The sequence below is a fragment of the Ambystoma mexicanum genome, chromosome 3p (assembly GCF_040938575.1).
Source record: "Ambystoma mexicanum isolate Mex_15411 chromosome 3p, UKY_AmexF1_1, whole genome shotgun sequence".
Taxonomy (NCBI): Eukaryota; Metazoa; Chordata; class Amphibia; order Caudata; family Ambystomatidae; genus Ambystoma; species Ambystoma mexicanum.
Window position 1 is genome coordinate 586,029,052 of NC_090925.1, and position 25,248 is coordinate 586,054,299.

Consider the following 25,248-nt stretch of genomic DNA (forward strand, 5'->3'; position numbering starts at 1 on the left):
CTAGGCTTAGTGCTTTTTTTGTGTCAATTGGGCCCATTTAGCACATTGCAAAGAGTACTTTTGCAGTGCAAAGTCACTTTGCTCTGCTCGCGAATTAGGCCCGGTGTAAGGTGTATTTTTTGCAGGGCAGCATCCCTTTGCTACATGCTAAACTTTCTGTGAATTAGGTGTGAGTGTGCTTTGCATGCTCAGAAGGAATGAATGTGTGAATTACGAGTACATACATGTTTAATACATTGGTAGCAGTCGTATGTTCTCAAAATAAACTTTGTCTTTATGGAAAGCAGCCATCATCCTATATTCAGGGCATGCATATCATTCAAAACTTAGCTCCACCTCCTAGTCTCAGTGATACCACCAGTCGGATTGACCCATTGGCCAATCAGCTCGTGGCCGGGCCCAAATCATGTCGAGGCCCTGGGGGCTGGTTCGTGAAGTCACGCCTGGGCTTCACTTCAGCAGGTACCGGCCACCAGGGCCTCGCGGACAAAAGTTGCAAAGGATCTGTAACTTACAGATCCTTTGCAATTGCAGTGACACCATGGCACCAGCAGCAGTCAATGTTACAAAACACTGGGAGGGAGCACCAGGGCTGGGCAGGGCTGCTTCAGCCCGGCCTGCTCGCCCCCCCCCCAGTGTTTTGTATTACAGACTCTGCTCTCCGTGACCACCACCAGTGCCCGCCACACAATGCATCAGTGAGCTGCGTGGTGGGCCAGGATCCAAGGCTTCCCAGCTGGGCCCGATGATGCCTAATCTAGCCTGAGCCTTCAGCCTAGGGACCCTGGACCCAGGAGCCCAGGGTCTGGACTCCGTCCTTCCCATGTGCAGAGAGTCGGCCTTTAGCTGATGCCTGCCTGCCTGGGCTGGGCTGGGCTGGGCTGGGCTGGGCTGGGCTGGGCTGGGCTGGGCTGGGCTGGGCTGGGCTGGGCTGGGCTGGGCTGGGCTGGGCTGGGCTGGGCTGGGCTGGGCTGGGCTGGGCTGGGCTGGGCTGGGCTGGGCTGGGCTGGGCTGGGCTGGGCTGGGCTACGGGCCTCAGCTGCTGTTCCTGAGCCTGCTTTTTGTTTCTGGACTCTTCCTGTAGACCCCATCACATGTGTTTGCCACAGAATCGTCTTAGTGTATCGCTTTTGCGTGTTATGATGTGTTTTAAAAATAAAGGAGTAGACTCGGTGTCCTCAGTCGCTTGATATAATCCTTGTGCCTAAAAGCTTGTTTAGAGTGTAAAGTACCATCACAGGTTGGGTGATATTGTATGCATATTTTTCTATAAAAAAGAGCTTATGCGTAAGTGCTATACAATAACATATTATCATTTGGCCTTGGACGTCTGCTTGCATTCACAGTAATTTGACAATATGGATCTATACACACAGATATTAATGATACATATGGTGGTCCATTCTTGTATGAAATGTATATTACATTAGTGAAATCATAACCATATTTTTCGTAATGTACTTAGGAACAATGCTATTTGATGCCACATCCTGTTTTGTCAAGGGGTGAAAGGTCGTGTTCATGCCACTCCTGCACCTCGGGGCTGAGGACCCTGTCACAGAACTGTATGCAAAGTTATGTTATTTTATGAGTTGTTTTGTACTGTAACAGACACCTGAACACTAGATAAGTAGAATTTTTTTGTAAAGTCGGAATGGATCCGATGGTTTGAGGGCCACTTGTTTTGAGGCGCGGTGTGGGCCCATTTTTGAGGCAAGGGCTGGGCCACTTTTTTGGGTGTCCGGGCCCATTTCTTGTCCTACTCCAACCCTGGACACCACTGCCAATCTGCATCCCCATCCCCCGCGAAAGATTCCACCAGTACATTTTGTCCATTTCCAGCATTGAGTTAGAGCGAACGAGCCGACCGGCCCTGAAACACTGGGCCGAGTCTTTGGGAAATGTTAACTTCTCCAGATGTGTCCGTCGTAGCGATGTTAATCTGTGCTGGGATTGAAGATTTCATTCCCATGTACCCATGCACTGTACACGCCTGGGGCATTTCTTTCTTTCTTTCTGTTCAATGGAATGAAAGACAAACTGCGAGTTGTCTTTACAGAGCTAAAGCAACATTTAAAGAAGCGGGAAGAGGGTTTCCTTCATGGGAATGTCTGGCTTCTGTTCGGAAGAGCTGGGCACGCATGCACGCTTTGCATCCGTGCTAGTCGTGCATTGGACTTGCTGGTAGTGCACAGCTTCCGTATTATTCGCCATATGATGGGAAATCGGGCTGCCACCTCCTCTCGCAGGCAAGTGAAAATAGGATAAAAAATATACATATGTCTTCCGTAGGACTGGCATTTTCTTTGGGGTTTAGTATTCGGAAAGTACAGTCTGGGGAACAGATGGACATGTTTAGATTGGCCCTCGCTGTTTCCCTCTGCACTGCTGACAACAATTCATCTGTGAGAAGAGGTGCAGACCTGCCCTTTCTTGCGCACCTACACGTTGTTGGATGGTGAAAATGTTGTCTTTGAGCGCCCCATCTGCTAACACAAGGAGCGTGAACCACAATGAATCCATTCTCTCTAAAATCCAGAAGGAGTTTTATGATTTGGGCATCTCTGTTATGCTTCTAGGTCCACCTTTGGGAAACATTCCCTTTATGGTTCTTACTACCTCAACGCACAAAGACCTGCATTGACAGAGCAGATAGCTGTGGCTTTTATACACACACACACGCGCACACACTGGCACCCTGATACACACACACTGGCACCCTGAGACACACACTGACTGTCAGACACACACATACTGAGACGCAACTGACACAGTGAGACACAGACCGACCCACAAAGAGACATACAATGGACACCCCGAGGAGGCACACAATGACACACCCCCCCCACACACACACACAGATCGACACACATACTCTATGAAACACCCAACACGGACACCTGAAACGCACAGTGACACACATACCGACACACACACAGACAGCCACATACACACAACTGAACACCTGAAACACACACACACATGTACTGGCAGAAAAACCCCACAAGAACACACAGACCCCCAAACACATAATGACACACAGACAGACACCCAACTGACACAGTGAAGCACACGCATACAGGCAGACACACAACCACACATTCTCCAAGCAGGTGAACGTTATGGCAAGTTTCTTGGCCTAGTAAGATTATTGTCTGTCTTCCATCTGTTGCCCCTCCCTTGCGGCGCCTTGAAACACTTGTGTATAGGCGCATTATAAATGTCATATCATCTCAAGCAGGGAGAGATCCGAGTGCAAGAGAAACTGACATTGGCACTTAACCACAGCTTAGATGAAAAGGTATTGTCGAGGAATAGCGGAGGGGAAAGAAGTGAGAGTAGGATGGAGAAAAGAGCGACTGCATCCCTGAGCAGAGAGGCAGATGCTGCACCCAAAAGGATCCATCAGTAACTGCGCTGAGTGCACATAACACGTGTAGTTAAAGAGCACTCTCAAACCCCAGATGGGTACCGCAGCACTCATTTTAGACCCAACTTGGTGGTACTCATTTCATTGACCTCTGAAGGATGAACGTCGGAGTGGACCTGTCCTGATTCGAAACTGTGTCCATGAGGACAAAGATTCCTTTATGGGATGCCACGGTCCAGACCTATCACCTCCATGTCTGACGTACCACCCCCACCATGACTCTCCCCAAGGATCCTTCGATCCCAGCCCCAAGCATCCATCATTCACTACCTTCTCCATAAACCTTCAACATGAATCGCCACCCTTCAGACTCCACCCACTTAACGGTCTGCATTAGCAAGAATCCTACTGTCGCTGCCCACAGTTTCTGTCATCCCTGTTTATATCGATCGCTTCCCTGTCCAAGGATCCCACACTCTCCAGTGTAAGTGTTTAAGCTCCATTACTTGGTAGAGTGCCGTGTCTCAGTCTCAGGAGGATGGCTCAGGGGCAATGTGCTTGCCTTGGAAACAAGATGACACGGAGCAACACTGGTTCGATCTCCGGGTTTGCGCTTAGAAACCTCTGGGTATTATGCGCGTTATAAATAGCATATCATATCATATTAGTGGCATTACACGAGGAAATCAGGGAGCACTTTAAAGGACCTTGCTACAGGGGAAGCAATTTAGCCTCAAAAGTGGACACTTTGAGTGCCCTTAGGCTGTATCTTTGTCAGTAAAGAATTAATTTCATTTTGCTCCTAGCACCTGCACATGAATCAGAAAGTGAGGGGAAGTGAGCCCCATGCCCCTAAATGGTGCCCTGGAGCTTTTCTTTTTAAAGGTTTTGCCCAAAAACCAAAGGAGGTATGAGGAGTGGATACTGAAAAAGGTCTGTTTTCAACCTAAAGACACTTTAATTGAAACCTCAGCCTATCGGATCAATCTTTAGCCTGTCACTAGGCTAAGACGGGCCCGCCTCTCCCGATCTGCCTCGTGCACAGATTGTGGACTCCGACCATTGTTCAAGTCTTTTTTTCCATCTGGCCCTACTACAGGATTGTGTGAAAGTTGATCATGCAGGGACATCTCACTGAATACCTTTCTCTCCTCTGTTTTGTCTTTTTGTGTAGATTGTTGATCTAGGATCTTAACCTGGACGATGTATGCACACCCTGCATTGACCTTAGAAGCATTTGCAAGATGGCATTACGCATCTTGCAAAAAAACAGATGTAATTGCAGACTGCATAGGCGAAGGTCTTCTTGTAGTCTGATGTGGCAGACATTTTGGGTACATCTTTGCAACCAAATAGCAGTTAATTCAATTTGTGTGAATAAGAATATTTTGCTTTTTTTTAAGCATACCGTTAACCATTCCCAAAATAAAACAAGTGTATACATTCTGGGATATATGTGACTATTGTGGCACACAAAAATAAGAAACCATAAAATCCAGTTCCCCCAACTCTTTAAGAGCTCCAACATTGTGAAGGTGGCCTATAGACGATTCATTGTTCATCTTTATCACTTTAAAGACGAGACTTCGAGAGGCTTCGAACTAACATTTTACGCGTACATGAATGCAAAATAATTCTGTAGACGCATGAAGTAATATAAAAACACTCTGACACCAGGCCCTGGCCGGTCGACAAGTTTGAAGATATTCAAAAGGAGCAGCTGTTTTCGATAGGCGTTTGCAGGCCTGGGAGAAATGCTTTGCAGATGTGAGATTGCCTTCATAGTGGACAGAAATTCGAAATGTGAAGGCGCAGGTGTTGCACATTTCATAGCTTGTAAATTTGTGGGCGAGTGATGTTGACTGTGGCTTCATTTCTGCACCGCTTACGTGAATATCTGGAATTTACTTTGATATCAAATGCAGACTCATCTGGGGAGGGAGAAGACGGAGTGCAGTGCTGAGAAGTCCTGAATTTTGGAGAAGTGTTTATATTCAGCGTTGCCGCTGTCCTCCCATTATCTAGGGCCAGCTTGGGCAACAAGGGAGACTATTTACACCTGATGGAGACTTATGCTGAATGATGTGGAATTGCTAGGCTCCCAAAGGGTTCTTAAGTCTACAAAGGAAAATGTTAGTTGTTCATATTCGAGCCCAAACCTTGTTGCAACCTATAACTTACTTGCTTTCGGGTGTCAAGGGCAAGCACAGCAATAACCACAGGGTAAATGGCTCACTGACCTGACCCGGCACCACATTCCCATAAATTAATTTAACAAACACTTATTTGGCCAGGAATTTGCTGTGCCCACTCATTCACAAAAACCCTCCATCTGATCCATGGCACACTATGTCCCCCCCTGTGGTAGCCGCCATGATTATGAGCAAGTTAGATTACTGCAATTCCCTCTATCTGGCCCAGCCAAAGGGGCTGGTAGGCTGGTTGAAACGCCTTCAAAACATGGCGGTTTGGGTGGCAACCGGGTCCCCTTATGGGGCCCATATTACCCCTGTACTGCGCTCTCTGCACTGGCTCCCGGTGGCCCAGCACGTCCAGTTCAGGTCACTGTGCATCGTGCACCATGCTCTCTTTGACCAGGGAGCAGAATATTTGCGCACTAAGTTTGTGCGCTATGCTTTCAATCGCCCCTTGCGGTCAGCATCCTCTGGCATGCTTTCTGTGCCAACCTTTCGGCTCACTAGGGTGGGGGTTTGGGCTTTTTCTGTTGCTGCTGCTCAGCTCTGGAATGCTCTCACTCCCTCCCTCACTCAAGCTCTTACCCAACCACCTGTCTTTTCGAAAGGCTCTAAAAACTTTTCTGTTCTGATTTCTGGTCTGCCTCCTGCTTTTTTTCTCTGCCAGGTCCTTGGGCTCCCTTCTCTATAGCGCCATGATGCCTTCGATGACCGCGCGCTTTACAGAACCACATAACATAACATTCAACCTGGGCCCCATTGAAAAATACTTGTGCGTGCTCCTTCATCAGGACTGCTTGCTGATGTAACCCACTCAATTATTCGCGGGCCGTTAAAATAAATATTTGTGGTCAGACGTAGGATATCTGCCTACATTAATATCAATTTACCTTGACTCTGACTCCACAGTCTTAGCAACATGTTCTATCTTTGTGGCTCTGTGCCTCCGAGCTCAGGCAGATGGAAGTGGGTGTGGAGGGTCATAGTTGCTGAGCGGCAGTCTCAGCAACATGGAAATGTATTAGAGAAAAGAAATCGAGGTTGTCACCTGTGTAGCTCACACATGGGTGGCCACTCTACACAAAAAAGGGCATAGAGTTCTGAAGGAAATGCATGCCCCATGGTCCAGTAAATTCATAAATTGGAAGGCCACAAGGAGCCGGGAGCGTTAGGAAAACAGGTTTTGCAGGACATTCGAGACAGAAATGGGAGCAGAAGAGGATCTGAGGTCAGTGAACCTGGTCCAGCAGATGGCAATAGAGACAGAGAATATGAGGGGTGTGCGCGGAAAGAAAAAGCCCAACTTGAGATAGAAAGAACCATAGAAAGATGTCTCGCAGTAGTTTGACCCCGGCCCCTAATCGCTTGACTGCCTAAATTTAAACTTGTTTTGTAGAATTCATTGTATGCCCACTCACACACCCACCAACTCCCTTAAGTTATCGAACAAACCTTCCACTGATATTAAACAGTATGATGATGTGTTTAATCTGTACATTACAGTGGAATCAAAACTGCTTCCTGATTTTCCGGCCTCCAAATAATTCCATTGCGATTTCATCTAAAGAATGCTAGCTGAGAGAAATCGTGATCTGTGTAAAGCACGGTGCATGTCATTCAATAAGCAAATAGCCAGGCCATTCTTATAAGCTATTCATGGTATGGGTGCTATGTCATAAAGCCCTATTGTACATATATTGCGAGGTAAAGTGAACCCCATTGGTGCTCATAATGGAAAAATACAAGACCCCCACTGCAGGCAAGGCAGCAAGATGATTGGACAGCTGGACGCTACCTTGGAGACAAAGAGCTCGCAGTGCTGCAAACACAGAGCTACTTATGTATATGTTCTACTTCCACTCTGAATATAGAAAGCCCTCCCTGGTTTCACTTTCAAATGCAGCAGCTTAACAATGTACATATTTGTCAACTTGATCTAATGAGTTTGGCCTGCCATCTGTCACATGTACATATGCATTGCTTCTATGAAACTATAGGACCCAACTCACAAGCAATCCGTTTTTGGTTGATGTTAATATAGATGTGAGTTACTCCTAAATGTAATAACTTACACCTGAAAACGGTATTCACAAGGTAGGCATGCGTACATTGCGTATTTAGGGAAATGGCTATTTCCCCTTGAATAATAAGGAACGGGACTATCCCACACTGGTGCTGTGACATGGAATAACGTGAACATAGTTTCCACTGCATACCCCATCTTACTCCACACATGTACATGCACTATATTCTCTTGCACACAAAACTATACCTACAATCTGCCTTTGAGGGTGTTCACAAAGTATTCTAAGGCAACTGTGAGGTTTTAAGAAGACCCGTCAAGTTGCACTTCAGTGGCTGTGTAACTCTTCCCATACAGGTACCTACCGCAACGCACCCACAACTCCCTAACACACCCCTGGTAACACCCACTTTTGCTGGTCACGGGGTAAACCTATATAAAAATGAAACTTCATTTTATGAATCACTTGTGAGTCCTTTTGTGAATTTGGAGTCATTTACTTATGAGCAAGTTACTTTTTCTCGGAAAGCTTACTCCTGGAAAGAACTTTGTGAATCAATCCCCATGGTGTTCAACTGAAGCCACAATTAATGTGTAGTACATTTTAGATGACATTTGCTAGACTTAAACTATTTTATTTTCATCAGATGGTTTGGGCCTCAACGAACCGAATGGGCTGTGCTGTTCATACCTGCACTAACATGAATGTCTGGGGGAGCACCTGGAGGCGAGCTGTGTATTTAGTGTGCAACTATGCCATCAAGTAAGTCATCCATCCTATTATACAAGTGGCATTGCGTTGTAAAAGTTGCCTTTTTCCCCGATCTAAGTTTATCTATGTTAACCAGAAAGGTATCCCTCTATTCAAGTCTGTGTTCCCTTGATTCGTGAAGTTAATGTGTGACCACAACAAAAGGCAGTGACTTCATGATGATGTTAAAGCAAGCTTGAGATAGTTTGGGGAGTCTTGAAGCATGCATCTGCTCCTCATTTCCTTTGCAAGCTAGCAAAGCTTTGCAGAGATCACGGCATGACCAAACCAATACCTGGCACGGTACTGCAATATTCTGAAATGCTCACAATCCTGTCCCAGCATCCCTGCATGTATTGCTTTTTCTGTAACCATGCTACATGGACTTGTTTTGTTAAACAGCGCAGCTGAAATCAATCAGTCCCTTCATTGACAAAGGTATATGATGTGGAAACATGCTATGGACAAAATAAATGCACAGGTGGCTTACTTTGGTATTTCATACACTGTGTATGAGCTTGGCCATATCTATCTACCCAGAACATCTTGCCCTGTCTACCATACAAGCCACCCATCTCCATAAACGGGCAGTATGTAAACGGGATGGACATAGTTATAAAAACAACCTAAGACCATAGTCCTAGCGGTGACTGAACAATCAATTAGACAGAAGCCCAATACAAGCAGAGATCACATTCCCATTTTACTAAAACCATATTGGAGATGTGAGAAATATTATAGGAGCTGACTATCGATAGCAATGAATGGGGGAGGGGTGGGGGGAAGAGGTAAACAACTGCAAGGTTATGTTGTAACATTGGTCACTGTACATGTAAGCCTTACTGCCACGTCCCTCTTTTCCATCCTAGTCCATGCCATGGGAAGGCGATCCCCCTTTCTATCAGGAATATTTATCCCATTGGTTCTGTCTGTTTTGTTGTCACTGCTCACTCCGCCCACCCCCACTCAACTCATCCAGGGTATACGACCTGGAGTGTTCCTAGGATCTTCCTTCCAGAAAGTGATCCAGGGGATCCTGCTGGGCTGGTTCCACATTCTCTCTTTCAAATGTATTTCTCATATGTGACATTCGCACTACCAGACTCTGGTGACTAACATTCACTGGTTCTCCTGCAGGCTCTGCCTGGCTTGATCAACAGTAAAGACTGCATTAGGTACCTGGAAAGCATATGCCCCCCCCCCCACTCATCGTGCCATGCCAGCTCCTTCCACATGGGAATACCTGGCCCTCTCTTGCCTCAAGGTAGACTCACTGCCATCCAATCTGGCAGGATGTTCACCCATGGTACCTGAAGAAGAGGCACTAAGTAATCAAGTTGATAAAAAGGTGATGCAGCTGTCAAAAGGAACTACCTGGGTGTTCAGTTATCCCTGAGACTATCCAGTGATGCCTCCTACATTGTCCAGTGCCTTCTCATGTATTTTGAAGACCTATGCATTAAGACACAAGAAGGAATGGAATATATCAGTCATGAAATCCATGCCCCGAGATATTGGGATTTTTTCAGACTTTCAATGGGCTTCGCTCCATGGCCTTGAATGTCAGTGGCAGCCCAATGACAGATCCACATCTGGAACTAGGTGACTTATGCTTCACAGAAATGGGCCCAAACAATTTGGGGAACAGGTTGAGGACCAAGTCTATACGGACTTTAAAAAGGACTAGCACCTGGACACCCTTCTTAGAAAATCCAGACTACAGATTAATTAGTCTAGGTCATCACCCTAAAGATTAGGACACCTCCATTATCCACTAATGGACAGTATTGGTACCGGAGCAAACACTGTCTCTGACGTACCCACATCCAGGTCACCAGTTAAGCAACATCGGCCGTAACTGGGATGAACCATGCCAAGGAGGCCAGTTGGGGGGAAGACGTAGATGTTTCTCCAAACAATGGCAAGCCTTCACCTTGGTCCCATGGGTACTGTACATATAAAGGAGGGTTATTACATCCAGTTAAATTCTCTTTCTCTATGCAAGAGAACATGCATGACTCCATGGCAAAGGGATTCAACAACAAATCAACTTTATGCAGTGGCATAAAGGAACTGAGAAGGAAGGGTGCCATCTCCTGCGTGTCTCAAACAGCAGGGGAAAAGCCTTTAACTGATCATTACTTTGATGACTCAATTGTTGCTGAGTTCAACCAGATGTTGGACCAGAAGAACATGAATACATTTGCTTCCAAAATCAAATTCAAGAGTCGGACCATGGAAAGAATAATTCTGCGATCTCACAGCAGGACTGGCTTTTGTTGCTCAATCTCCTACATGGTAACATGCACATTCCAGGCCATATATTGCAGATAACCGTTTCTCCCCTGGTGCCCAACAAAAGCACACGATCACCCTCTCTTTTGCAACAGTGGGGTTTCTTGGATATGCAATTTATTAATAAAGTTTTTTTCTGAGATTGAAAACAAATCCACCTGATGTGGTTAGTTCACCTGCTGTTGGATAGAAGCGGTCACCTTTTGGAGGTGTTTACACAGCATATCAGTAGCCTAGGCTCACCAGTGACCGAATCTAAGCTCTAATGTGTGCAACATATGTTTTCATTCTACTGGCCAGACTCGATCTATGGCCCCTGACCTCATCTGCACAGGTGCTGCTGTCCCAGACATTTTAAACATTCAAGACTCGTATACTAATGTCCTCAAATATCTCTTGAAGTGATTCCCTCTCGACCTCACAGCCCCTACCATCTTCACAAGGAACTTCTGCCTGAGTAGGGGAGCTAGTCTGCAGGGTGATACAATGCAGGTTCTTTGGACTGCCCAGGATAGCCATATGTCAAACTGGAGGGACGTGGAGGCCATCTCTACAGCCCTAACATTTCTTTCCCCAAGACCATCTTGAACTGACTGATCCTGATCAGAATGCCAATATGAAAGCTTTAGTATATATTAATCCCCAAGGGCTCCTTCTCTGTTTTGGATCCAAAGCTATGGAACGCTCTTTCTTCTCACCTGTGCGAGCTGTCTGACCATATCTCCTTACGTAAAGCCTTAAAGACATTCCTCTTTGTTCAGGCACTGTGTTGGGGATTCCTTTTCCTCTACTAGTGGTCTTGTCTGTAGCAGCGCCCAAATGCCTTACGGCCTTAGTTTCACGCTTCAGAAATCGTTATACTGTGCAATACAAGGGTGCACCATAACAAGATCCCTGGAAATATTTGCCTTTGAGAGAGAGCACATTTGGGGAATAAATTCTGTTGCGGCAGATTGCCTCAGCCAATACTTTTCTTCCTCCAAGGACACAGCGATCCTTCCAGAGATGTTCAGGTACTAAACACACACCTTGGTTCTCCAGAAATGGACCGCTGTGCCTCAGAGAACAACCTTAATCTTCTCTGCTGCACATCTCTCCCAACCCAGGGGTTTTGTGCCATTTCCTGACCCATAGGTATTGTGTTCCTGTATGTCTTTTCCCTGGTCCAGCTCCTCCCCAAAGTTCTGAGGAAGATCAGGGACAGTCCTATGCAGGTCGTCATGCTCACCCTTTTTTTTGAGCAAAAGAGAACTTGGTTCTGCTCCTTGTATTTATGGAATTTAGTGAGGCACCAAAGACCTGAATGTATAAAAGCACAAGACTCAAACATAAGAAAATAATAATCATATTAGTGGACAGAGGAAAAGGCAAAAAACTGATCAGAATATATCCAGAACAAAGAGTAAACAATCGAGTTAATAGCAATTTTTAAGATAGGCTTCCTTCAAGTTTATCAATCCCATTTTTAAGGTTGGATATTGATAAGAGGGTCGGAAAAGGCCAAATTGCCCTCTAACCGGAATTTGTCGAAAAAGAGACAACACGGAGTGTGGTATGCTGAACCAGTTTATTGCAATATACTGGGGAAAAAATCAGGTTTTAAAAGCCAAGTTCTCACTCCAGCATTCTCCAACATTTGAACAGAAAATAGGATTTGATATAGCATGAATGAGTTATTTTGATGTCAGTTATAGAAACCTATCACTCCCAATCATTGGCTCCCTCTACTAAGCTACATATGTAACCTATATGTGCACAACTAGGGATTGGAAAATTGTTATCTAAAATCCCACCCATGGACCTTCCCCTAATAAGTGCTACCTCATCACATCTGGAAATTAATTGGTAGGCCCTAAATTACTTCTGCAGTGAAAAGACTTGTACTAACCGGGTACAATGCGGTTACACTATCCATGAACTGGCTGCATGACACATTTGTGTAGGTGAGGGAGCGAGAGAGACCAGCTCATCACCTTTATTAAATCAAATAGCTGATGTTTACCTCCCATGACATAAGTCGAGGCTTAAGTCCTTGTTTGCAATCTGTAATCGCCATCCTGCTCTTGAAGATTTATGAATAAATATTTTGAGAGGCATCCTGCTAAGATTTCATTGCAGTTTTTCTTGCGTCTTCCCTTCACGCCTACCCGGGTGCACAATGCATCAATCTGTCAACTCCTTCTGATTTCCTGGGATGCCAAGTTACGTTCCACAAACTTGCCGTGTCCTTGCAACTTGATTTATCTGACAACTGACCAAACGCAATGATATGTTATTCCGCCATGTACACTTCCTGCAAAGGCTCAGCCTAGACATTGGGGAGCCACCATCCAGTCGGCTATAGCATTTTCCCTGATTTTGTTCAAGCATGCTCAACCGAGCTTTTCTTAAAGCAGCAAGCTGAATTCTCTGCTGATGCAATTTTAACATGGCACGTTTGTTTCTTCTGCAGGACATATTTGCTCTGTATTTATTTTCTGCCTACCGAGAACCTGGTGCATGCCTGGCACATAGGTACGCTGAAACCTCATCCCTACCTATAGAAATACTGCCCTACTAGTGTTGAGTCCCTATCTTGGTACACTCTTTCCTGCCACCTAGTCTATTCTATTTTATTTAAAAGGACACACTAATTGTGCAAGATAATGCCTCCTCTGTCCCTACTTGTGTAATGAAACAAACTATTCTTTGTGCCAGCTGCATTTCCAGGAGGATTTCAAGTACAGTTTCAAATGTGTTCTTTCTGATTTGGTAATTCTGTTTTTTCTGGGGAAGGCAGGAGGGCACCTGCTTTCTAGCCAACAATTGCCCCGCTACAATATTCTCTATCAATCGGTTGTCCTCTGTAGGGATTCAGGAAAATGAGTACCCCCACAGCCCACAAGAATACGGCAGGTATGCATGTCCCTTTCTGGGATGTGGAACCTTTGCAGATTGATCAAGTTTCCCTGCCAATCCATAGACACCTCAACTTTCTTATTTAACCACTGTAATGTCTGGTTTCATATAGAGACCTGGGGTTCATGGCTGGAATGTTTAGGAACATTATTTATAATGATGACTCGCTCATTTTTAATATTAACTTTACTGGCATACTGTACTTTGGAAATATCCATTTTGAGTCTCAAAATGTTTGTGTCCCATCATGGAAGGCAGAGTAGTACCACAACCAATTATTTTTCTTCATATTTATAAGGCACATATACAGAAAGGCAGTGTTTCAAAGCACCATAAGGCAAAAATGGAAAGGAACAAAGGAGCAATAAACATTGAAAAATTGAGAATTAATAAATAGACACAAAAACAAGTGGTCCTACTAGGCCATGTGATGTTCAGAGCAGGCAAGTGCACTGAAAAGACAAAGGGGTTAGGGATAAGTGCGATTAGGGTCCCCCAGGGTTGGGGGTGGGAGGGAAGTGCCAGGGGTGCCTGTTGGGGAGGCAACAGGTAAGTGCATGGGCAAAGATGTTCGAGAAAGTTAAACCCTGACATCACTAATATCTGGACGTGATAAAAAATGGCTGTGGCACTATGCTAGAGCAAGAATTTAAAGAAAGTACCTGACTGGCAGAAGTACTATGTCAGAGAATGTATCAGCTCACTCTTTGTAGTGAATTATGAGCTAGTGGCTGTTATAACAGCAGAGGAATCAACACGTTTGCTTTGCCTCTCAGGTAGTCTCTGATTGGGGAACCTTAGTTAACATTTTCGTTTGGTGCTCCCCTTATAATATCCACTTTCTGCACACCTACAAGTAACAATCGCTCGGAGTATGTTGGACATCTATGGGGATAGATACATTCATGAACATAGAAGCTTTGACTTCCTGAGATGCAGTCTAGTATATTCTTGGAGAGGAAGAGTACCCTCTACTTGCCGTGTAGTATTAATTGAAGAGGTTCAAGCAGGGCAATCACATTTTTAAGCTTAGGACTACTGTCCAGATGTTCATAATGTGGTGAGCCCAAGAAACAGTTTAGCTCTGGAGCGAACAGCCCACTCTCTCATAGCGCTTTTATCGTCTCTATTCATTGGAGCTTTAGCTATCGGGGGCTGGACTCTTTGGCCACTGCTTAACCTGATTGTGATCGGGAAGTCTGATGTTGCATTGGAAATGGACTCCTTGGTTTTCCCATCTGGGAAACTATGGCTTGACTCACCGCCTATCTCCCCATTTTCCTTGTGTCTTCGCTTTGGAGTCAGTCCTGCTTGAGGAGCTCCTTCATTAGCCGCTGAGGTGACATGGGTGGTATTTAAAGGCCCTTCAACTTCACTGCAGTGCCGGGAGGCAGTTGCATCTAGAGGAGTGGTGCTGACATTCAGCATAAGAATTCAATCCTAAATCCCCAGTTGTACTTAGTGGCTGAGGAATGTTACATATTTGTGTTGCCACGAATCATTTGTATCATTAGATGATTTTGATGTGCACCATCAGTAGAGGCCTGAGCATTCGGCACATTGAGTGGAGTGGCCCTTTGTGGTGGGTCCAAGCCTGATTTGAATATGGTCTGACTGACCCCTTTCTGTAATTGCTTGGCAGAGGAAGAACAGTGGTCTGGAGTGTTGCCCAGAGCAATGCCGGAGGTTCGGATTAATACAAAACCTTCCAGCCTTCGCCTCATTTTTGTTTTGCTTTAGTCAAACTAGCAGTCGCATCACCCCACTTTCTTCACTGAGGTCCTACTACAACTAAAGGAGGAGGTCCTGACCCCTTGGCGCCAAACAACAAAGAGCAATGGACAGGCTGGCTCTTGAGTGGGAGAGACTACAGAGGCAGGGCTTTTAAGATCCTGTGATCTGGGCCATTTCAGGTTTCCGGAAGACCTCCTTTGGGTACCTCTGTTGCCCGGGTACCTCTGTTGCCTGTGTCAACAGGAACAATGTCCTTCCCTTGAAATAGGAAATTCCCTCTCACCCATTTCTTAAATGAGGGCTTGCAACTGAGTCAAGGCCACTCCTCTGACGGTGTAATGTGCAGTCATTAGTGCTTTCTGAGGGCCTTGTGTGGGAGAAGACATGGACAATCCTATTACCTTCAGGCTCCTGAAGAGTTCTCAATTTCTGCTGCCCAGTTAGATCCCTTATTCCCCCAGAACCTAATACTGTTTCTCTGAGATCAGCAAGTGCTACCGTTCAGACCCATCTTCTCCTCCCCAATAATCTTTCCATAAAACCCTTTTTCCGGTCACCGTATGATCGACTAGGAAAATTATGAAAACTAGGGTCCCTGCTTTGCTCTCCCATATCTTTCCGGTCATTCACCCTCCCACTATCGCTCTATGCTGTGATCTCTCATTTAGAGCCATGGTATTTTCTTGCTTCCAAATGTCACAAGATATCATTGTCCCTTGTGCACCCTTCAGATCCTAGTGGTGGCTGGTGTTTCCATGGTCCCATTAGAAATCGGGAGACCCCTTATGGTTTACATTGTGCGTGCATCCTTCTTCCCCATCACCGAGCGTCCAGTTTTTACATCCATGCATCTGAAAAAGGTCATAAAGATTCTTCCTTGATACTCATCAGATTTGTGAAAGATACTGTTGTCCCAGCCTACATTTTGACAGAAGTCCCTCTTCCTCCTTGAATGCATGTGTGCTCAACTGGAGCTATGGCTGCCTCATGGGCAGAGACAAGGAAAGTGTCTCTCCAGGTTATTTGCAGGGCTGTGGGGTGGGGTGGGGGTGTGTGGGGGGGGGGGTTATACGTCTGATTCATTGTTTAAGTGACACACTAGGTGGTAAGGACTGGTAGGAGAAAGAAGGACGTGGCTAATGGCTGGCTAATCTTCAGGATACTGGTAATTTGTGTTACTCCTAGTCCTGCTGTTCCTCTTGGCATCACCTGCACCCTCCTCTGCCTAATGGAGATGATCAGCCATTAAAGGATCATCTCAACCTCTTGGCTACGAACAGAAGGATACAACTTATTCTTCGGGCCTAATATCTAAGATGAGAGGATGGGAGAAGTGTTAAGCTTTTGGGTAAATCATTCCAGGTGGGTCGAAATGGCTGTCACATGGTCAGCACTTGTCCAAGGGAGAGTAGGATTGGCAGTAATTAACATTACTTTCAAGTAAGGTGGGCATGTCCTTGCCATGCTAGGAATCTGCGTATGATTGCTAAAGAATGTACATCAGGCTTTTCCTGCATTATTGTAAAGAAAGATCTGTGGATAGTTGCTGTTGATTAGTGAGCATGGCACGGTCAGGTAGGATGCACCGTCTTCTGTTGACAAATGCGGTTCACAGTGAGAACAAGTAGTTATACATTGTCCTTCCACAATAGCGCCTTGAATAGGTTTTGAGATGTAAATCAAGTTAAGTTCCCAGTTGGCCACATATTTTATTTTCCCTTCACTTTCTTAGAGTGGAATGCACGGTGCACTGAAAAACGAACTGCACACACTTGAAGAGCACTGATAATTAAGAAGCAGTAAAGATATAAAAGTTACTGAAACTAGCAAAACTCAAAAAAAGGCATCAGAAATAACATGACCATTAGGTGATGTAAATCAACAAATGCATAAAAACAAAAACACTTTTTTTTTTAAATCATGGTTTATTATAGGTGGGCAGGAAAGACTGGGGTGGGAAAGCTTCTGGAGTCTTATGAAAAGAAAGTGCTGATCTGATTGGAAGGTTGGGGGCGAGGTGATTTCCCCCCTTGCTAAGAAAATAACTAAGAAAACGCACTTTTTAAAAAATTCCACACAGAATTAACTTTTTCCGGAAAAATCAAGTAAAATAGTTATTTTGACTTTTTTCATTTAAACTGTTTCCATTTTTATCCTTTATCTTACATTCAATTTAAAATGAGTTTTTACTTTTTTCATTTTTACTCCCAAAAGCTCAGGCTGGGTTATTTTTCCTAAGGTAATAAAACTTAAACCCGAATTCACTTAATCTATGAAGACTTTACTACTCTCGTTCTCAAAATTGTGTGCTTGATTAACAGATATCAACATCGGCCTAATCTCCTTCTTCGAAATATGGATGCCTGCAGGAAGGAAATCGGTTTACAAGGTTGTGGAAAACAATTTTTCTTGCCTCATGATTTCTTTGAAATGTGAAAAACACATGTTGCAATCTAGCGCCTTTGATTGCATTGGATAATGGTGTCTTCCAGATGACTTGGAAAACAATTGTTTAATTAGGTATTTTTGTAATTCATCTATGGTACTTGCAGGCTCCAATCTTGTATGCCTAGATGCTTGCAGTATACCTGCATTGAGTCATTTGGTGTTGTTTAAGTTAAGGTTAGTTGTTCCATAGTCACCCACTCTGTGCTACATGCTATCCAGTCATATTTTTGCTGGGAAAAACAGAGCAAAAACTATTGTTTTAAAATTTTATTCTGAAAAAACGTTGTCTTGTTGGGTTTCACAATGACAATATTTCTGGATACCTTTCTAAAGTTGGGTGGGTGGGGATTGGGAGGAGGAAGGGCCAGTAAGTGGAGTTCGGGAGGATAGACCCCCATAAATGAAAAAATAATATGAATACATCAGAAATATTTGATAATGTATGGCAAATAAGATACTACATATTGTTTAACTGTTTTGTTATGCCAAGTCCACTAGATGGCATAGCATGGCAGAGAAAAATGATGTTATTAACAATACAAATGTTTAAGTGTTATTTCTATAAACGAAATGATGTGTTATTTATTTTAAAAAAGGGTTTTTTTCCCCAATGAGTTAAAGGGGGGGGGAGAGGTCCTGCTACCACTACAAATGGGAAAAGAATGGTGTCTATGCCCCAGTATTTTAGATGGCTCCACAATTTATCACAGCAGTGTTGCCATTCATTATGGCACAGGCTTGCATTGCACAGGCTTGCATTGTACAGGCGAGACCTATAACTCTGAATATGCAGAGTTTATGAGCACTCTGCCCCCCCCCCCCCCCTGCATAGTCACACTCGGGAGAAGTGCCCAAACATGCACTGCTGCTTTGTAGAAATGGATGCAAAGACAAAGATGGCGACGGCTTAAACACACATTCAAGTGTGCAATGCTGATGTTTCCGCCCGCTGCAACCCTCTTATCAGACTAACTTGCTTAAAGGTGCAACTCTCTCCCATCAGAATAAGCAGTGGAAGTAAATTGCTGTAGGCATCACTTCGAAACTTTGACTGAATGTTGAAATCTGAAGCTATGGCGGTAGGGCTCATTGAATACTCTATGCACCCTTAGATTTAAAACATTGCCAAGGAAGTTATTCTCTGTGGCGTTTGACATTTTAAAAAAAAAAAGCAGCCACATCGTTAGAAAGGGTTTCCTTGCGTCATTGTAGTCGAATGACAGCGGTCTAGACTCACCAAGCTTGTTTTGGCAAATTCTGTTGGGCCACCCCGTCGAGCTAATGGGGAAGAAAACATTTACTGAAGTAATTTTTAGTTCTGACCAAACCTTGGATCCTCTTGGACCTTATTCTACCAAATGCAAACAGAAAGTGACATTGGGTACTGCAACAAAACGTAGAGGGAGATTGTCGCGAGCCATTGAGATGCATAACACACAAGGCGGAGACGTCCATGAGTTGCTTTGACTCTAGCTGAGGATGTGGTCATTTTGAGCAGCTAGTGTGAAAGGTGGTGCTCCTCGGGTAGTACTGCTTTACTTGGGCCTTCCTTATGTGCACCCTTGGTGTGATCTCCTCATAGCCACTGGGCCAGATCTGTAGACTTATGCAGGTGATCTGCTATACGTGAGGTACTGAGGAAAAGCTTTGTCCTCTCCTCCTTTACTCTATGGCCTCTTTTTTTATTGTAACTGAGATTTCATGTTTTGGTTGTAACACTTGCATTGGCCCAAACATCAATATAATAAAAGGCCAGATGTATGTTTGTCCCTGTAGGTGTGCCCGATGCAGTAGCTTTGCCTGCTGTTACCGCTAGAGGGAGCTGTTGCCTTAGGATATAGAGAGACAATGCCAATTTGCATAGCTTCTCCTGCTGTCACTGGGAGCTGTTGGCTTAGGATATATAGTGGTTCTACTGTGTCAATTAAAACCTGCTCTTTGACCTGTGTACATGGGTCTGTACACTGGGCTTGAGATAAGCAAGAAAGACATTGCATCTCTCCCAAAGTGACGCGTCTGGGTCAGATACTGTATTATGCACTCAGTTGGAGGCTCTCTTCAGGATTTCTAATACTGGGATACCAATGAAGAATCCACTGCTTCCTCTGTAGTTACATCCGCAGCAAAAACAGCATTCTTACCAATCATTCCGGTTTATCATAATGCACCAATGAAGAGCATCACAGGTGCACGATAACCGACAGTACAATCTTTGCAAAATCTGTCTGTGCCATTAAAATTAAACCCTATCTACTGTGATGCCATGCCTGGGGATCATGGAGGCGGGGGCTTTGGGGGCTGAGCTTTGTCACTCAGGCGCACATGGGATTCCCAATAAAGCTGTTGCCCTTTTCAAATGCCTGCCACTTTAAAAAAAAGTCCATTAATGCCAGAAATATGTGCCCACGAGATTGACCCTCATGGCGGCTTACTGCCGGTGACTGGTTAAGTGCAGGCCCTACCACTGTCGGGAAGTAGGGAGCAGCATGTGGGCAGGCTACTCGATGGTGGAATGAATGCATATGTGAAATTGAAAGTTGCGGGTGAGCCTAGAGCAGGTTTGGTCCACGTTGCCATGCAGCGCACTGTTGGGAGATTATACACGGGTGAATTGGGTCCCTGGTCCAGGTACACAAATCTGGATGCCACACTCGTATCACTCGCTGGCGCAAACCCTCCAAAAGAGGCCATGGCCCAATAAAAGAGACAGCAATTATGGAAGCGGGTTGCGGGGTGTGTGCATTTGGCAAGCTGGTTCTTGAGCTGGTTGGAGATGGAGCGAATCGGAGGAAGGAACAGGGTTAACATCGATGTGGGAAAGGAGACTGAAGGAGCAACTAGCGGAGTGGAGGTGGGAGGAGTAAGGGGAGTTGGCAAGAGGAACAACAAAAGGAAGAGCCTGGATGTTTTAAAAAAAGACGAGGTGGTGAAAGACAAAGCAGAGAGAGAAGTCCTCCAGGAAGAGGTCAAAGAGAGAGATAAAGCAAAGCGAAGAGGAGATCTCAGGGAAGAGGTTGGAGTGTTATAGAGCAGTAAGGAGGATGTATTAAGTATGAGCTTGGAGGAGAGGGATCAGTGAAAGTTTGTGGAGGTATTGAGGAGAAGTGGGAGAAAACCCAAAGGAGTGAAGGAGATCTAAGGAGGTGTTGGGAGATGCCAGGACATATAGAGTAGTTTGGAGCCGGGAGAATGCAAACACACAAAAACAGGCAAGAATAAGCCTTGGATTGGAGGGGGGGTATGAGCCTGTGTTGGAATGTCAGGGAGGGAGCAGGTAGAGAAAGCAAGGGGCAGGATGTGAAGTGTAAGAAAAGTACTCTTAGGCAAGATCATTGTGTGATCCGCCTAGTTGGATTGAAGGCCGGGCCCTTGGAGGACAAAGCCAGGACCCTAAACCAGGGAGGTGGCAGGGTAGAGATTGGGACAGTGAGCAAACTTAGGTTTCCAGCCACCTGGTGATTGCTCTGTGATTTTGCTGGACTCTGTTCAGCGCTGACCATCATCCTCTGGAAGGGATAGCATGCACGAGACCCAAGCACCAGTGACTCTCTATGAGCTGAGGATGAGACAATTGGGACCAGAGACTAGCAAGTAAGGGAATGGGGGAAAAATGGAGGAATTTGTTCTTATTAATGTTATACCCAGAGACTACTTGAAAGTATTGGAGCTCTGCTGGGATGGCTGGCACTGTCCTATCCGTGTCTGTGAGCATGAACAGCACGTTGTCTGCAAACAGGGTGATTTTAGGATTATCTGTCAGCTTCATAACCTAGATGTCAGCATTTGTTCTGACTGCTTGAGTAAAAGGCCCAATGACTAAGCAAACATTAATGGACAAAGGGGAACCCTTGTCTCGTAGAGATGCTTTTTAAAACCAGCCATTGAGTGCTATCGCCCTGATGAAATGTTGAAGGAGATGTGGGCACAGAAAGGTTACTTGGTCTCCTGGAAAATGACTCCTGCTGGGTTAGTAATTCCATTGTGGCCACAATCGCAAGCATGTGACCAGTGTCTAGACAGAGGTTGCTGAGATGCTAGATCTGTTATTGAGCAAACGGCACCACTCGACACAATTGGAAAAAGCAATAGTTTGTAATCTTTGTATGATCAAGGTCGGGTAGTTGAATTGTGTACAACCATGGCTGCAACGAATGGTACCCTAAGAGTTTGCAGCATCTCCCATCATAGGACATACTGATTACAAGGGCCAAGTGTTCTGCTTCATTGCATAGGGTGATGTTTAGAAGGAGGCTTGCAGGTTGCAAGTATGATAGGATCTGAGGCAAGTTCCAGGACCTTTGTGCATGACTGAGCTATGACTAGTTTGCAAGTGTGTTGGGATTTCTTTTCTGCTCCCCACTGCAGCTTTCGTGTACACTCAGATTGGGTACATTTGAAAAAGTTATATCAATATCACCGATCACTCTTAACCTTACCTAGCTATCCTTGTACTAACCAAACATTAAATAATTATAAATCAATTTAAATGTGTTGATGTCTCTGCCTGTCTGAACCAGTGGATTCAGTCGAGAGCAGGACCACGCATGGTCTGCTCATCGAAGTAAATGGAATATTGTGTTTTAGAGTATATGTGCAGTTAAGGGAGTATTATGTTCAGAACTCGTATGTCTTATGTTGATATTTTAGTGGTTATGAGAGAAATGTTCATTACTTGTAGTTTCGACAGATATGTCATATTGTCCACCCGTGCCCTTTTCAAGGACAAAAGGGTTTTTTCTAGATATCACCTTGGTTGTTTACTCTTTGGTATCAAGAGTAGTCATCAACACAAAATGCTACTACACAAAGAAGCATCACCACCCCTCTGGAGTAGATATAGCAACACAAACCCTCCACCACCACACAGGCACGGCATGCACCTCTAAATCTGCACTGATCAACACAATATTCTCACTAACTCCGTCCCAATCTTCCCTATTATAGAATCTAGTGCCAAGAAGCCACCATAATTGGCAGACATTGAGCAGACACAAGGCTGTGCTTGTGCCACTTGGATTACATTACAAGTAGCGCAAACGTGAATGGAATGAATTCTCAATGCAAAATGGGATTGGACTTTCTTAAGGTCAGAAAGTGATACTAGTTAACACGGTGTATACAATAGAGATTACAATAGTTCCAAAGTGATAATGTTGGTAAGGAGGGGGGGACATGCAAACCCAGAGTTTATGGGGATTACTATGTTAAACTGGATTTAAGGACTCCCCAATAATAGGCGGTGCTGCTGGGTGTTTTGCAGAACCTGTCGTCTATGCTTATTGATGTCCGGAAAGGCTGCATCAGCATGGAGGGATGTAGTCCATGTGCATGTGTCTCTGCCCACTGGTTCCATAGTTTGAATTGGTACCACGGGACCGAAGGGGTGGACATCACTGGGCCTGAAAGAAGATGGACACTAGGCTCCATTTCCTTCCTACCCATGCTGGTATCCCCCTTTACTTCGCCACATACACTTACTTTGTCATACATTCACTTTGACAGACATTACTTTGCCATTTCTTCACTTTGTCTGCATCTTCACATCGTGTAGATGGTAACGGATGTGGACAGGGATAGTGTAAAGTTAGTGTTGGGGTGAACAGGTGTGGGGGGGGGGGGGTGGGAATGACTATGAGGTAGAAACAAAGGGGGGTATAGGAGGTCTTCCACTGCAATGACAAAGTAAATTCCTGATAAAGTGAATACTGGCACAGTAAAGAAATAAACTGTAATATTGGTGGATACTGTTTTTGCATTGCCAGGCACTAAATGTAGCAAAGTATGTGACCAAAAGTCTACATAAGAGCATCCTCCTGATTCCTTTGGCAAAGGCCCCTGGCCACCTTGAGGTGAATGAAGTCTCTGACTCTACATATTCCAGCGACGGGAGTCCCTGGAGAGTCAATGGTGCCATTCTAGCCTAGCTGTGAATCCCTAGCGGATTCTTAATTTTAGACCACCCGAGGGTTGGTCAGACATTTGTGGTCCCCCAAAAAGGTTTGCCTGCCACTGAATCACAGATTGTAATATCAAATTTGCCTATGGGGCGATCCTCATTTGACTTGCGACAGTGGAATTGAGGAGTACTCCATGAAGAGATGTTCCATTGTATGAAGGCACATTTGTTTTGAGGAAGGAGCCAAAAGGCTCTATTTATATAACTAACTTGCCCTTGCAGGTGGTACGTACTGTATAATTGGAATCAATGTGTTCATTAATCATTTTCAAGCAATACTTACAAAGAGAGTCCTAAAGGTCAAGTAACATTTTTCCCATTTCTTTGTTTTCAGAGGTAATTGGATAGGAGAAGCTCCCTACAAGATGGGGAGACCCTGCTCGGCCTGCCCTCCAAGTTACGGCGGTGTCTGCAGCAACAACATGTGTTTCCCAGGAGTCAACTCCAACAAAATCAACTGGGTTTAACGTTTAGGTATCATCATTTTCAGACTTTGGTAGAAATAACATTCATGTAAATGGAGCACCGGCTTTCATGGACTATCAGATGACATTGTAGCTGGCGTATAATCAAAAACGGAAAGCCATATATATTTTTCTGTTGGCACTGTTGATCCCAAAGGCCTATCCATGCCAGTTTTTCATCATGTTTTGGGATTTACCCATGTATTGGCTGTGCTGCCTTTGGATCTGATTCCTCTTTGGGAGGATGTCAATGTTGTCCAGTTTATGGATATCAGTTTTATGTTGATTCTGAAAAATGTGTCAACAAGTAATTATAATGTTTATTGTGTATAATATTTGTAAACTAGGAAAATATTTATATAAATGAAACTATTCATTTATTTTTAATTTGTTTGTTCAAATGTGTACGTTGTAGAAATTGAAGTCCCTTCATAGAAGGTCTCCAAAGTAGAGTGTATATTTGTTGCAAAACAGTATTATGCAAGAGTTGCCTTAAAATGGCACTCATATGAAAGGGTATTATTTTTGTATTCAGTTTATGTTATTGATATGGAGAAAGGATCCAATCCAGGAATGTGAAAAGGGAGCAAATGTTAAGTGTGATAGTAAGACCTTGCGTCATGTCAAGTAAACTTGTTATCCATCCTAACTTGCAAGCGTCCGTATTTTCTGTTGCTCACTTCTATTAATGAAACGGCCACTAGTAACCATAGAGTGTCATCAAAAATGGCCATCTGTTACGTCCACATTTGGGCCAATTCAAAAAGCATTGTTGTGGCCGCAAATGCATTTGCAGCCTTGAAAATTTACAAATGGCAGCTTCTGCAAAGTGTGGCAGGTTCATAAAACTGAAATTGTTGTTGCGTCTTTAGACACACCCGCTTTGCATATGCATTGGGGGTGTGTATAGAGGAATGGTCAATGTCTGGCAATTCTAATGAGAAAAGTCTCTCTCTCTCTCTCTCTCTCTCTCTCTCTCTCTCTCTCTCTCTCTCTCTCTCTCTCTCTCTCTCTCTCTCTCTCTCTCTCTCTCTCTCTCTCTCTCTCTCTCTCTCTCTCTCTCTCTCTCTCTCTCTCTCTCTCTCTCTCTCTCTCTCTCTCTCTCTCTCTCTGA

At 44.6% G+C, this 25,248-nt stretch overlaps 1 protein-coding gene across 2 annotated transcripts in view; it reads left to right on the forward strand.

Annotated features, from left to right (window-relative positions):
- Positions 1-24,272, forward strand: part of R3HDML (R3H domain containing like) — a 72,212-nt gene extending 47,940 nt beyond the window's left edge. For both annotated transcript variants that reach the window (XM_069651321.1, XM_069651322.1), the window contains exons 5-6: positions 8,236-8,351; positions 24,005-24,272. In XM_069651321.1, the coding sequence (XP_069507422.1) occupies positions 8,236-8,351; positions 24,005-24,137 (249 nt within the window). In that variant the 3' untranslated portion in view covers positions 24,138-24,272. The remainder of the gene's footprint in view (positions 1-8,235; positions 8,352-24,004) is intronic.
- The last annotated feature ends 976 nt before the right edge of the window (positions 24,273-25,248 follow it).